We start from the raw sequence: 16,933 nt of genomic DNA, 5'->3' as shown, positions 1-16,933 counted from the left end.
AATTAGAATATGGGTAATAAAATTAAATCAATTTCATGTGAAATTCAAATGTGAATTATAGAGTGAAATTTGATCCAAATGTTTGAATTAATTAATTTAAATTAATTAATCAAAATGCCTTGATGACCAATTAACAAAATGTTGTTAATTTGTAGTGTGACTTACATGAGTTTGTTATTATTATTAATTGTTATGATAATTTAATACTATTATTAACAGATTAAAAAAAAAACATGTAACGTGAGTATTGCAAAATAAATGTCTTCATTAATTTTGGCAAACAATTATCCTTCATTAAGAAGAAACATTCAGGCAAATGAAGAGGCAAGCAATGACAACCGTTGAATCAATGGATGATTTAATTAACAGTTTATTATTTCAACAATCTAAATAGGCATTCTATCCCACACCATTCGATCGACAAAAAAAAAACCCACATACTTCATCCTTCATCTTTCTCACTCTAGAATTCCAAAAGGCCTTCTTCTTGTTTTGTGAGTGTTCTTCGAGTTCTTTGTTCGATTTTTCCGTTGAAACCCGGTGATAGTTCAGGTACTTTATCAAGCTCGTTGTGTAGTGATTTCGGTGCTGAATCACTACTAGATTCGTTGTACCCTGGGAGACAGCCATCTGTGATAAGCTCTAGCACATGGGGAGACGGTGGAACTGTTTTAAGGGAAATGTGCTAAGCACATGCCTCGAATCAACAATTTATTCGGTGATATTGTTTTTTATATATTTTATTTATTTCATCTATTTGTAACACAATTTATATATATATATTTCTGTTATTTCAAGACAAGATTTCTAACCGTCTCTCCTCCCCAAAGGCAATACTCCACCTATAAGATTATATTGAACTCATAAAAACACATTTTGTTTTAGATAATTTTACTCCCTAGTTTGTTGTATTGGTGTTATCATAGACAGGGCCATAACATTCTTTGGCTATGGAGGTATCAATCATGGTTTGAAGTGTGTTGAAGTCCACGATGCCAATAATGGGATTTATTTGTTTTTTAAATAAATTAATTCCTTGAAATTTTGGAATTAAAATAGGTGTAGTGTATACTCATGGTTGATGGTTTATGAGTTTCCACATCATAATAACATTTCATATTCACTCTTATATATATTAATCGATGATAAGAATGATTCATATTCTAACTTGCTTGCATGTCAATTCATCTATTTGATGACAAGAATGGTTTATATTATCAATTTTTGAAGTTATTTAATGACCAATAATTTATAAATAAGAATACAAGTACATAGTACTATTTTTTCTTAAAATAATCATATACAATATGACATAGATAATAGTTGTTTAACGACATATTACTAACAGTGTTCCCACACATCTGGAATACAACGTTATTAACAATTTGAGAACAAACAATAAAAATATAAGCCAAAATGTTCACTAACAACAAATATAAAAAATTAGCATTAACAAGTTTGCTTTCATCAATTTTTTGATCCAACTTTTTACTGAAAAAATGAAAAATTATGATTCAACCCTTTATTGAAAAATTGATATCCAATTATTTTGTCTCTTTTACTACGGAAAAGGGACAAACACATATTTAAGAAAATATTACACACAATCAAATAATATGAGCAACAAACAACTCACCAACACGATTAAAATATTATTCAAATTATAAAATTTTGAGACGAAAAATCTGATCCAACTAAACATGATGTCGAACCAAACAAAATGCAACACAACTCAAATATGAGTGCTGGAAAGAGAAACGAGACACATCCGATGCTAAAAACTCGCATCTTGTAGCATTAAGGACTTCCCATATCTTGTTACAACACATCATATGAAACTGTTGTTAAAATTATTGTCTGTAGAAGTACATGTTATGTCTAACATGATATACCCAATCAATCAACTCATTCAAGAGACTTTTATGACCAGGAACATAACTCTCACAAGAATTGTTATATGAAAGACTTTTAATTTGGTCAATTTGGAGAGACATTGCTGAGTGTTGATTTTTCAAACCAAAGGAATCAACAAGAGGTATCCAATGTTGCCAATAACTTAGTTCCTTAATAAAATGACAAAAATCTTTAACCATGACATGAGAATTGAATTACTATACAAAGATATAGTTCTCAACAAACTCAGGCCTGACTTACAAACCTCAAAGAATAAAACATATATTATTAACCATTGTACTGTCTGATTGCACAATTGGCACATGAACAGCATACACACCATGGCTGAGACAAAAAAAATGACCAAAAAGGGAGTTGTTGATGATGAGTTCATGTACACAAGAATATCTCAATCACACTATAACAACTGTTCTTGGGAAAAACACAGAGAACAAAATTCTTAATGGTTATTTCTCAAAGATAGGCTCGAATTCATGCACTTCAATCGCACCCCCTTCATGTTATCTGACTTTTCTCACCTTTGCCATTTTCTTTCTGAAATAAGCAAGTTCCAGCAAATAAACATGAGAATTCGGTATTGCTTTCCTAAACATAAATGAATTCTAGGGTTTGAACAATCCAATAAAAGTAGGTAATAGTCCAAGAGAATTCAAACAAGAAATAATAAAAAAGGATAACATAAGTCCCCAATATATATAATTCAACTATGTGTGCTACAAAATGTTGTTGCTTATAAAGAATATATGAAATTCTAGATGAAACCAATTTTGCAAGCAAATGAAAGAGTATACACAAATTTCCCTTAAACTATGAAACACATTTTGAGAATTTTGTTCTAAATAGGTGCTGATGTGAGAAAAAATGATCCTATCAAATGAATTAAAAATGAAAGGTTCATAGTTTAAGGGTTTATATAAAAAAAATCAAAACGGTTTAAAGGCGAATTTCAAAATTGACAAATATATGCAACAGATGAAAAATGGAAATTGGATGTAGTAAACAAAATACCTGTATGATGCTCATTCCCCTTTGAACTCTGCTGCACTTGAGATATAGATCGTTGGACATGAGGAGATCCATACCGTCCATTTCTCTTCTTGATAGTTGCTATATCTTTATCTTGTACATCTGGACTAGATCTTGGCGAGCTATTTGCAAGTGCTTTAGCTCTTGCAGATTCCGTAGCTTGCATGTAGCTAGGAATAGAATTGCTACTACTGCTATCTCTCGGTTCCTGGTCATCAAATGTGTCGGTTTTTCCCAAGCCAGAAGAAGAACTGTTCCTCTTCCCATTCTTGATCAACTGCTCATAACTACCTTTTGAACCTGATGATAATGATCTATGTTTCAGGACAGACAGCATATTTTTATCACGTCTATCTTTTTTACTGCTTATTGATGAGACTTGGCTTGAAGGTGATGCTTCTACTGATGAATGACCAATTTCGGATTTCAACTTGGCATTTGTAGAATTAACATTGCTGAGTTTTTCGGGTTGAACATCAGTTGGTGGAGCCTCGGGTGAATCAAGAGTGGAACTGATTGAAAGTTCTGTCCCACATTCAGAGCCGTTGTATTGATTCATTGGGGAATATGAGTTGATCATCATCTTCCTTAAGCAAGAAGTTGAGTTTTTACAATCAACTGACTGTTGTGGTGAAGATGAATCTGTTTTTTGTTCATTCTGATTTTGAATAGAATCTGAGAACTTGACAAAACTTAATGGGACTTGACTTTGAGGTTTGCATTCAAGGAAGTTGAAATTGTTAACATCATATGTTATCAAATTCTCCTCTTCACTTTCAATGGTGATATTATTATCAATTGATTCCTGTTTCTGAAGCTGTTCAAGTCCTCTTGACGAAACAGACATCCATCTGTCAAACCATTTGGAAGCTGAATCGGATTTTGACAAATCACACTTAATATAAATTTGTTTTGTCCTAGGTGTCGACTCCAGTAGCTTAAGGAAAAAAAAATTGAGGATTATTATAAGTTCAATCATCTGAAATTAGTCTGATGGAAAATATTTTTTTCATTTACCTGACAAGCAAACTTGTTGCTAAGAAGCTTCTCAATGAAATTTTCCATATTCCCCTTCTCCTCCTAAAGAATAGTAAGGATCAAAAAGGTGATACAACTAACAACTATAGTTGATGCTGAAGTCAAGAGCATTTTGAATATAATTTGGATCAAAGAACGAATTTACTGATTGATAATGAAAATATGTTATAGTTATCACCAAGAAATAAAAATGAGATGCTTCAAAGGATGTAAACCAGAAAACATGAGACAATTAGAGCAATTAGTGTGACTAGTTTGGTAGGAGATAGATATAAAAGGAGTATAAATTGTCTATAGTATACTGGTCTGGGTAAGATTTACAATAGGGCTGAGATGGGCATATGGACATAAGAATTTTTTTCTTTTACTTTTGTTTATGAATTATGACTCCCTAACTTCTCAGACTCACTCTAACTCTAACTCTAATTTTTGGATTCGCTCGAGATGGACTGAAACCAATCATATTTTTTTTTATCATCTACAGACTTTGTATATATTCCAACCTTTTAAAAATAATTATTATTATAGTAGTTGTAAAGTGGTTAGTTATATTTTGTCTTTCAATTAATGTGATGATAAGAATGTAAGACTTTTTTTTAACTTTTTATTTATCATTATCTATCATTATTGTATTTATCATATTATTTCATAGGTTTAATTATTATATTTTAACAATTAACGAATTAACAACCCAATTCGTTTATTCTGAAAAAACGGATAATGCGTTGTGTATCCAGATTATCATTAATAATTATTATATATATACATATATATTAATTTTTAGTCACACTTTTTTTAATTTAATCATTTCAAATTTGAGTGCATGCAAATTATTACACAACCAATTTATTCTCACAAAATGGGTAGTGCGTTCTGATACGAGAACCCGATGTTTTACCATTAAGCATTATATATATATATATATATATATATATATATATATATATATATATATATATATATATATATATATATATATATATATATATATAATAGATTTATCTTAAAATATATATATATATTAATGAAATTAGTTTCATCTTTTAAAAAAAATAATAATAATTAATTAGATTGATTTAATAAATAAAAGTTGAGTGTCATATATATTTTCACATTATTTACTAAAAATATAAACTTATTTTAATTAGTTTAAATATTATTAATGTTCTATGCAAATAAAATAATACTAATTTAAAAATAATAATAATACTAATGATAAGAGTTATGATTAATAATAACACTGTCAAAATTTTATATTATTAATTATAAATTTTATTTAAAATAATAAAATAAAATTGTATTATATTTAATTATATTATAATAAATATATATATATATTAAATAAATATAATAATACATATTCATATTCACTTCAACTTAGGACATTCTTATTAAACCCGAGATTTTGATCTATTAGATAGGACAATTTTCACTTGAGTTATCCTAATGAGTTGGGGTTAATTTTTGTTAGTTTTATAAAATATAAATGGTACAATGGTATAATATTGTACCTAATTTTTCAATACCAAAATATGGTATTATAACAATATTGGGATATGTTGTATTATCACAACAATATGTTATACTCTTTACCAAACCATTTACTCTGATTAGCCAAAAAAAAGACAATAGAGCATTACCTTAGGCATTGAACCGAAACTTTGCTTCGCTACAGAATGAGGAGCCTGATGTGAACGAACAAGAGCCTGAATTTTAGTAATTGCTTGAATACATCTCAAAGTTCCCAAAGCATGCCTTCTAACCAAATGTCCACGTATCGTAGCTTGCAGCTTAACTACATTAATTCTGAGCTTCAACAACTGGTTTTGAGCCTGATAAAATACCATTTAGGAACACTAGTTAAATCTAAACAACAATAGTGATAAAAGAACACTCTAAATTATCATTTGTGCAAGAAAATATGATACCAAAAATGCTCTTATAGCAGCTTGAACTGAAACTGCAGCAGATTCATCGAGATTGACAATGGCCGTCACTGCCTTATTGTTCTCTATAGCAGATTCTTGCAGTTTCATGGAAGATGATAAGTTGGGTTTCTCTTCCATCCATGTTAGGGAAGAGGACTTATCTGAAACAGTTAGGTCGGATTGTGGCTTGTAGTCCACATTTACTGTTTCAGGTATTTCCTTATGCAGAAATGATTCTGTTTCTGAAGCCACAGTATCAATTAATACTCGATCTCTAGTAGACCTCTTCCTGAAACTCCAACCTCGTTTATCTCTTGGACCCTAAAGGAATGGAAAGACCAGGGAAAATTTATTCAAAACCAGCCTTTTTTTAACAATAATAAAATAAATCACCCATCAAAAACTTATTGTTTAATGTAGGGGAGACTTATAGCTCAGTGATAGAACACATGAACTTATGTCCTCAAAGTCATGAAACTAGTTATTTGGAGTCTTGTTTGATGTGGGTTATTTGAAACTAATTCCAAATAACTCATTATTCAATCAACAATCTACTTTCACCATAATACTAAACTACCTTTTATTTTAAAAAAAAATCATTATATATTTTCTATTCAAATAACATAATTTTCAATAACCTACATTCAACAAGGTTAACCACTTGGTTATTCAAATAACCCTTCCTCAACCAGGGCCTTTAAGTATGATAGATAAGAAACAATTATCAAGCAATAAGTTCCATCAACCAAATAAAATTAGTCAAAAGATGCCATGCGAACATAACTCCCAAAACCCTAGAATATTAGATGCAGATATACATCACACTATTGATTAAGTTCATCATGAGTAACAGGTTGGAGCTTTGCTAGTGTTAACACAATCACCATAGTTTTGATTTCATCTCTATTTACAGATTATGGCTTGAATCTTATAGTCTTATACTCAGAAGGTTTCATTGCCCTTAATTTATATAAACAAACGAGAAATCACTCAATGAAATGCTGCAATAAACGAAAATTTTACTCAATCTCATCCCCTTGTCAAAGAACCTAAGTTTGCCATAGATCTTCGAATCTACCTTCAAGAAAGAAATATCCCCTACAAATTACAATAGAATTTGCACCTAAAGTAAAACACATATGCATTAATGCATTCCATTTCCCCTATGTCCGTAAGATTTTAGAATTATTTGACCATAATGCTCAGTTTCCAGCCAAATCTAGTTCTCGTGAAATGAAATACTAACAATTACATAGTTCCATCCATTCAATTCAAATTATAAGTATCTGAAACTGTAAAAAATCTCCTCTGAATTAGGTCAATATATCACTTAATTCAAAAGTTCGCAATACTATGAATGAATCAATCTTTTAAGCAGTTAAGTAGCTCGTCATTTCAGGATTGAAGTCGAATGCAAACAAACATGCAGCAAATAGGAATCGATGATCATTGTTCGTATGAATTACCTTAGAATCATCAATGTAGTCCTTGTCGATAGGATCACATCCACAACGAATGATCTTGAAACAAGAGGCTGTTGATCTTCCCATTCTCCCCTGCTCACACAGTCTCTCTCTCTCACTAAACAAAATGCTAAGTTAGTTTTTCTTTGTTGAGAATGGCGGACATGAAGACATTCTTAAAATATAGTTAATTCATCCTTTTTAGTTCCGATTTGTTGTTGATGTTTCATAACAAACATATTAACCGTTCTAACCAATCAAATATTATTTATGTAAAAGAAAATTAAAAGAACAAAAAAAAAAAGTTATTTTTGATTAAAAAAATTAAAATAAAATATATTAAAAATTGTTGGGAGCTCTAGATTTCGGACACGTCATCTTATCCCACTTTTGGAACATGCATCTGCTCTAATACGACAAACACCACGCTGTCCCCATGTTATACGGCCACAACTTGTGCTTCCCACCACATTCAATTTAATATTTTTGATATAAAATTTATAATAAAAAAATCTTTTTTTTTCTTTTAGTTTTGTAAATAAATAAACTAAAAATATATATATATATATATATATATATATATATATATATATATATATATATATATATATATATATATATATATATATATATATATATGTATATATGTACATATAGGATGATAGGAGACAGAAATAACATGACAAATAAGTTTATATTAACGTTGATTAAATTGAAAATTTAATTGGATTTTATTTTAATTTTTAATACACTCGATAAATAACCTATCATTTTTGTCGTATTATTTACATCCCATAGAAAAATAGTTACTATTAGTTGCTTCTTTGAACACAATATCACTATTCCTTTATTTATCATAAAAACAAATATTTACACTCATAATGTATTCCAATATTTAAATTACCTGCATCATCATCGATGGGTGTTGAGACTACTAGTACAAGTTTAGAGTTAATTTCTTCTTCATTTTCTATTGTACAACCTTCAATCATCTTCATTGTCATATTCATGATAGTTATTTTGACATTTTAATTCAATATTTTCTTTTGATCTTCCACGTTACTAGTTTAATGATGGTTTTCTTCGAAAACAACATCTCTACTTAGCTACGACCTTATTGGATATAGGATCATACAACTCGTAGGCTTTGTTACCCTTTATTTACTCGTATGGCTTTTGTTATCCAATTTGGTTCTTTTTTGATTTGAAATATATCCTTTATTTACTCCAAATAAGATACAAGTATGGCTTTTGTTATCCAATTTAGTTCTTTTTTGATTTGAAATATATGAACACGTGGAAAACAACCGCAAATTATGAAATAGTCTAGTAATGGTATTAACTTACCCCCATATATTTATTTTTTCTTCGAGGGACGCAGGGTAACTTTTGTTCATTACATGGACATATCATTCAATAGTTTCATGTCAAAACTTCTTTGGCATTTATTTGACCACTAACATATTTCTTACAAAATTTTGTTAGATTTATTGGACTAATATATATAAATAATGTGTTTGAGCTATTGTTTATTCAGAACTCAATTGATAAAGTGATCCATTAAAGTATTTTGGTTATTGGGCTAAGTCATGTTTGGTTATTAGTACAATTTATTATGTGTAGACGGATATTTATTTAATATTTATGATGAATTAAATAATAAATAAGTGACAATATAAATAGGGTTGTGGTCCCCGATTCATAGATGTCAGTTTCATTTCTCATAACCTCCATTCTTAGAGAGAAGCAAGAGAGATAGTCTATAGAGTTGGAAGATCCAACCTGTGGTTGTGGTAACTCAAAAGCTTTGGGCAATGACATCAGGTACGCTTCCGCTTAATTTATCATATCGACTTATTAACATAGAGAATCATTAATCTTGTTTTGTCTAGTTAAACACTAATATAATGTTAAAGATTCTAGTTCATGACTAAAGAAAACTATTAGATAATCCGGACTAAAACAAGATAAGAATAAATATATCTAACAAATGGAATCAGAGCCAAGTTTCTATGTTGATCTGTTGATGTTAAGATTATGATATGAATACATTTTTGATCTATTAATACTAAGATTGTGATATGAAGAAATTTTTGATCCGTTAATCTTAAGATTATGTTAGGAAGAAATTGTTGATTTGTTAATCTTAAGATTCTGTTATGAAAAATTATTAATCTTTTAATATTAAGATTACGAAGAAATCACGATTTCTTTACATTGACTTTTGAGTTCTAGTTTACTTTCTTTGTTATTAATAAAATAAAGTAAATAAGATTAAGTATTATTATTATTATGTTATTTATATATTTATTATTTATATTTATATATATATATATATATATATATATATATATATATATATATATATATATATATATATATATATATATATATATATATATATATATAGAATTTGAAAAGGTTCAAACTTTTATTTATTATTTATTTTATTATAATAAATAAAGTAAACAAATAAAGATTAAAATTATTATATATTTATTGTTTAAATATATATGTATATATATATATATGGAATCTGAGAAAATCATCGGATAAACAATTTTAAATTTATTTTTACAACCGTTATATATATTTTATATTTACATTAAATATGTAAGTGACAGTTTTTTTTTCATATATTTTATATTAATTATTAAAAATATAACATATCATTAAAGAACTTTTAATTATTTTGATGATATAAAGTTAAACCACACCAAAAGGTTATTAGAAATTAAAGAATTAAGATTATATTAAGATTGAAGAGTTTATTATTATTAAAAAATTAATTGAAACAACATGTTACCAAAGTATCCTCTCTTCTGAAGATTAATTTGTTAAGAATTTTAAATGATAGTATACTTTTAATTCATGCGGATATTGTATCGACCCAAAGGAAGATCAATATTGTATCGACCCAAAGGAAGATCAATATTGTCGGGCCGGATTAAATATATACATGTAATGATAAATATGTGACAATTATTTAATATTTTTGTGAACAATATTTCGGTCCAAAGATAGATTTATTGTTTGACATAATTTATTGTCATTATTTGATCATAACACTAAATTATCATTTACAAGTTAAGATTTATGTCAAAAAACTAACTTTTAACGTTGTGCCAGATAATTTATTTATTTTTTGATGGACAAATCTTAATATAAATGCTAAATATATTTGGATAAAATATGTGTTTATGATTTCAGTTAATGCTTCCGCTTCTTCAATATCTGCAAATATTAATTCGATTCCTATACTGAATGGAAACAACTTTAAGGACTGAAAAGAAAATGTTCTGATTATCCTCGGTTGTATGGATCTAGACCTTGCGCTTTGGATTGATCGTCCCACTATTATAGATGAGGGTACACTTGATGAAAAACAGGACCTTGAAAAGTGGGATAGATCAAATCGCATGTGTTTAATGATCATCAAGCGAGGAATTCCAGAAACATTTAGGGGTGATATCTCTGAAGTTACTGATGCTAAGGAATTCATTAAGAAAATTGAGAAACGTTTTGCAAAAAACGATAAAGCTGAAACTAGCACGCTTCTAGAGAGCTTAACCTCAATGAAATATAAAGGAAAAGGAAATATAAGGGAGTACATTATGGAAATGTCTCACATTGCTTCAAAACTAAAAGCACTAAAGTTAGAGCTTTCTGATGAACTGCTCGTGCATTTAGTTTTGATCTCTCTTCTTGCACAATTTAACCAGTTTAAGGTAAGTTATAACTGTCAGAAGGAGAAATGGACTCTTAATGAGCTAATTTCATATTGTGTGCAAAAGGAAGAGAGATTAAAGCAAGATCAGACTGAAAGTGCTCATCTGACTTTGAAAAATAACTTCAGGGATCAAAGAAATAAAAGGAAGAACCCTAAAGAAGCTGTTGGTGGTCCCGCACAAAAGAAACAACAAACTAAAGAAAATGAGGAATTTAGTTGTTTCTTTTGTCGGCAATCCACACACATGAAGAGAGACTGCACCAAATATCACGCGTGGCGTGCAAAGAAAGGTAACATTCTTACTTTTGTTTGCTCTGAGGTTAATTTAACTTCAGTACCGAGTAACACTTGGTGAGTAGATTCTGGTGCTACTACTCACATTAGTGTTTCTATGCAGGGTTGTCTGAGCTGCTGAAAGCCAAGTAATGATGAAAGATTCATATTTGTAGGCGATGACAAATCAGTTGAAGTTGAGGCTATTGGGAACTTTAGATTATTATTAAGAACTGGTTCTTATTTGGATTTGAAAGACACTTTTATTGTACTGTCATTTAGACGAAATTTGGTTTCTATTTCTGTTTTGGACAAATTTTGTTTTTGTTGTTCATTTGGGAATATTCGATTTAGTCTTTCTTTAAATTCAAGTATTATTGCAACTGGTTCTTTGTCGGTTTATGATAATCTATATTTACTTGATACGGTTGCCTCATATAATGAAACTTTGCATAAAAGTACACGCGGTACTAAAATAAAATTAACAATTGAGAATTCTACATCAATTTGGCACAGCCGTTTATGTCATATATCTAAACACAGAATTGAAAGACTTGTAAGTGATGGAATTCTTGATTCCCTTAATTTTTCCAATTTTGAGGTTTGTGTTGAATGTATTAAGGGAAAGCAAACAAATGTAAGAAAATTGGGTACCAATAGAACTACAGACGTCTTAGAACTCATACATACTGATATCTGTGGGCCATTCCCTACGGCCTCTTGGAATGGTTAACGATATTTTATTTTGTTCATAGACGATTATTCAAGATATGGCTACCTTTATCTAATTAGTGAGAAGTCCCAAGCACTGGACGTGTTTAAGGCATACAAAGCTGAAGTAGAAAATCAGCTTGGTAAAAGAATAAAATCTGTCAGATCTGACCGTGGTGGTGAATACTATGGTCGATATGATGGATCTGGATAACAACGTCCATGACCATTTGCTAAATTCCTAGAGGATGTGGAATTGTACCTCAATACACTATGCCAGGTTCTCCTCGCATTAATGGTGTATCTAAGAGACGAAATAGAACTCTTAAAGATATGGTAAGAAGCATGATTTCTCATTCTACTTTACCGGAATCTCTTTGGGGAGAAGCAATAAAGATTGTAGCATATATTCTCAATATAGTTCCAACTAAAGCAACAACTAAAACTCCTTATGAGCTTTGGACCGGTAAAAAGCCAGTCCTAAAGAATTTTCATATTTGGGGATGTCTAGCAGAAGCAAGGCCTTATAAGCCAAATAAAAAGAAACTGAACTCCAAAACAGTTAGTTGTTACTTTATTGGATATTCTAAGAAATCAAGGGGTTATAAGTTTTTTGTTCCCATGAACAGAACTATTTTTGAGACGAGAAATGCGGTGTTCTTTGAAAATATTGAGTTTGAGGGGAGAAATACTAAAGAATTTGTATTTGAAGAGGAATTTGTTCAAATTCCTACAATTGCTATTGATGATAATCATGAATTTATTTATGATATTAATCAAGAAGCAATTCCAGAACTTCAAGACATTAATACAAATCTTCCCATTGAAAATGAGGTAAACATTCCTAAAGAACAAACTCAACAACCTCAAGAACAAATGCCATTACGGAGATCCACGAGAGAAAGGAGAAATGCTATTTCAGAAGACTATATTGTATTTCTCCAAGAACATGAGATAGCATTGAAATGATGGAAGATGATCCTATCAACTTACATCAAGCAATGCATAGTTCTAATTCTCATAAATGGATTATTGCCATTAATGAAGAAATTAAGTCCATGAAAGACAATGACGCTTGGGATCTAGTCTTATTACCTGAAGGTGCGAAATCTATTGGTTGTAAATGGATATTTAAAACCAAAAGGGATTCAAAGGGTGATGTAGAAAGATATAAGGCACGTCTTGTTGCAAAAGGTTTCACTTAGAGGGAAGGTACTGATTTTACAAAAACATTTTTCCCTGTTTCGACAAAATACTCTTTTAGAACGATCATGGCATTAGTGGCGCATTTTAATCTTGAGCTGCACCAAATGGATGTTAAGACTGCGTTTCTAAATGACAACATTGATGAAACAATTTTTATGAACCAACCAGAAAATTTTGTGGTGGGAGAACCAAACAAAATGGTTTGTAAACTAAAGAAATCCATATATGGTCTCAAACAAGCTTTTTGTCAATGGTATCACAAATTTCATAAAATTATTACCTCATTTGGTTTTGAGAGTAATGTAATTGATGATTGTATATACCACAAGTTCTGTGGGAGCAGACATATTTTTTTGATTTTATATGTTGATGATATATTGCTAGCTAGCAATGATGCAAACTTACTGCATGAAACTAAAAGATTAATTTCAACTAAGTTTGAAATGAAAGATCTTGGTGATGCCTCTTTTGTATTAAGAATTCAGATACATCGAGATTGTTCTCGAGATATACTTGGATTGTCACAAAAGAGCTACATTGAGAATGTACTAAAGAAATATGGCATGCAGGAATGTAAATCAGGAATTACCCCTGTTGTTAAAGGAGACAAATTTTGTCTTCAAAAATGCCCTAAGAATGATCTTAAAGTTAAAGAAATGCAGAAAATCCCTTATGCATCGGCAATAGGGAGTTTGATGTATGCACAAGTTCGTACTCGACCAGATTTGGCATACATTGTCGGAATGTTGGGCAGATATCTGAGTAACCCTGGTATGGATCATTGGATAGCAGTCAAGCGGGTTATGCGATATTTAAAAATAACTAAAGACTTCATGCTCACATATAAGAAATCGGACCAACTGGAGATCGTTGGATATTCAGACTCGGATTTTGCTAGATGCCAAGACAGTCGGAGATCCACTTCAGGTTATATCTTCATGCTTGCTGGAGGAGAAATCTCATGGAAGAGTGTTAAACAAATACTCATAGCTTCCTCTACTATGGTCGCTGAATTTATAGCATGTCATGAGGCATCTAATCATGGAATGTGGTTGCGGAATTTTGTCACTGGACTGAAAATTGTAGAAGGAATTGAAAGACCATTAAAGTTATTTTGTGACAATAAATCAGCAGTCATGTATTCAAACAACAATAGGAGTTCAACCAAGTCAAAACACATTGACATCAAATTCCTAGTTGTTAAGAAAAGAGTTTAGAGTGGTCATTTATATATAGAACATATTGGTACAAACTCTATGATTGTGGATCCGTTAACTAAGGGACTTCCACCTAAGGTCTTTTTGGAGCATACTGCTCGAATGAGTGTTGTTATGTCATTTAAAGATATTCAGTTTTAGTGGGAGTTTGCTTATATATATATGTAACACAGACTTATTGATTACTGCAGTTTATGGATAATAAAGATTTTTTTTTGTTACACTCTGTTTTCTTGAAAACTTTGATCTCATTAAGGACCAGTTAGAAGTTGACATGATTCATGATCACATTAGATGTCATTTCTATGCCACACATCCATACTATGATCTATGTCATTTAGTTATACTGATATTCGTGACCATTGATGAGTTGAATTACGAACTAATGTAATTAAAACCTCTTTGGTCCAATGTTTATATAATTAATGGACGAGATTGATTTAGAGTGACTTTAAATTATGATAGCTACATTATTTGCGCATAAAGATGAACACATTTAATTACATATATTGTCCAAGTGGGAGATTGTTAGATTTATTGGACTAATATATATAAATAATGTGTTTGGGCTATTGTTTATTCAGAACCCAATTGATAAAGTGATCCACTAAAGTATTTTGGTTATTGGGCTAAGTCATTTTGGTTATTAGTATGGTACAGTTTATTATGTGTAGAAACCGGATATTTATTTAATATTTATGATTGATTAAATAATAAATAAATGACAATATAAATAGGGTTGTGGTCCCCGATTCATAGATGTCAGTTTCATTTCTCATAACTTCCATCGTTAGGTCGGCACGATCGGCACATTCGGCACGAACAACACAAACGACACAGATTCTCGCCGCGACCACGCTTTTACATCGGAAGTCGGCCGCCATCCTCCAGCACCTTCGATCGGTTGTCGTGCGCCCTCTAGAACGTGTTCTGTTGTTCAAGGAACGGTCGCAGTCATCTTCTCTTACCGTTGACCGGAGCATTTCGTCAAACCCTCTTCTGTAGAGACTTAACGTCGAATCGGTGTCGGTCTCCCTCCTCTTCTCACTTTTTGTTTACAGGTTAGTTCGGACCTCGGTCGGGACATCAAACCACACCGCGAGGCGTATGTAGGTCTCCATTGAACTTCTTTCTCGCCGTTTGAATCAAGTGTTCGGTCTGGAGGAAGCTTTCGTAGCTACAGACCGTTCCAAAATTGCTTAAACCCTTTCTTGTTTGAGCAATTATCTTCAAGCCCCTGTTCCGGTGCGATTGGTTTCCAATCGTGCTGTTTGCGCCCACCTTTTACTGTAGAATTCCAACCTTTGTGACTCTTTTGAAGATTAGGCAGTTTGCACTTAATCTTTCCAATGACTGGTACGCGCTCGTCCAATGTAGTTACTCGGGCAAGGGGCGTCCTTCAAGTCCGCCCTGATGATCATAAGAAAGTGCTAAAGGGGCCGTCGACAAGTAGCAAGGCTAGGTCTGATAGACGAACTCGCAGGTCTCTTAACAATCTCAAGAAGCAGAAGCCATAAATCATGAATGAAGTCCTAAACAATGGAGAATATGCGCCTATTGATTCTATGTCAAATACATCATCGGGTATGAGTTCTTTTCCACATGCTGATGAATTATATGAGAATAGTTCTATTGGGGATTCATATTGTAACGATATGCATGTTCATAATAGAAATGATATGATTGAATAATAGAAAAAGATAGTACTGCATATAGAAATAATAGGACTTTAATTTCAGAAAATTCTGTTGTTACTAGACTTGCTGCACAGAATGGACCGTTAGGGTCGCTGGTTGGTACCCTAGACCTGATCGGTCATTCTGTTGGGAAATTGGATTTGAAATCTTGTCTTACTAAAATTGATGACAATCGGGTCGCTTGTGCTGAAAATTCGGTCCCAATGCTGGAGATAATCTATCAAAAAGACTCTAAGGTAATGCAGGAAAATGACATAAATTATACAGGTTTATTGGGTTCTATTGAAATCTCAAAATTGGGGTCTGTTTCTGAATCGGGTGAAAACATTATGCTGAGATTTATGTCTGTTTTGAATGATCCTACTGAAGTTGGTATTGGAATTCCTATTGAGGTAAGTATGACAGGGCTGAATAAGACTACTGGTCGATAATTAATAGATTCAAAGAATATTACAAGGTTGGGGTCAGTTTCAGAAACAGGAAAACATGATAGTTTGGGTAATTCAGGTATAGAGAAAGATCAGAAAACAAATTTTATCGGTCCTTCTAAAGAGGATGCTGAATTGGGCAAAATGGGTCATTTTGAAATTGCCTCTACATGGTTGGAGATATATGTTGCTCAGAGTCCATTAGGTCCAAAGAAGGATATAATTTCAGAGTCTTGTTCTGCAATGGGAAATATTGCAAATCTAAAAGTCTCGGGTTCCATTAATGATCAGAATGCTAAGTC

At 31.2% G+C, this 16,933-nt stretch overlaps 1 protein-coding gene across 1 annotated transcript; it reads right to left on the bottom strand.

Annotated features, from left to right (window-relative positions):
* Positions 1-2,149: 2,149 nt before the first annotated feature.
* LOC124928562 (protein IQ-DOMAIN 32-like) lies at positions 2,150-7,529 on the bottom strand. Its single transcript, XM_047468801.1, has 6 exons — positions 7,373-7,529; positions 5,907-6,227; positions 5,619-5,810; positions 3,958-4,020; positions 2,923-3,877; positions 2,150-2,448 (listed from the first exon to the last, which is right to left on the bottom strand). The coding sequence occupies exons 1-6, from the start codon at positions 7,454-7,456 to the stop codon at positions 2,429-2,431; spliced, it is 1,635 nt and encodes a 544-aa protein (XP_047324757.1). The 5' UTR covers positions 7,457-7,529; the 3' UTR covers positions 2,150-2,428.
* Between the last annotated feature and the right edge of the window lie 9,404 nt (positions 7,530-16,933).

Source organism: Impatiens glandulifera, chromosome 3 (assembly GCF_907164915.1).
Source record: "Impatiens glandulifera chromosome 3, dImpGla2.1, whole genome shotgun sequence".
NCBI lineage: Eukaryota > Viridiplantae > Streptophyta > Magnoliopsida > Ericales > Balsaminaceae > Impatiens > Impatiens glandulifera.
The sequence above is the reverse complement of the archived record's forward strand: the minus strand, read 5'-3'. Positions and strand labels throughout refer to the sequence as shown.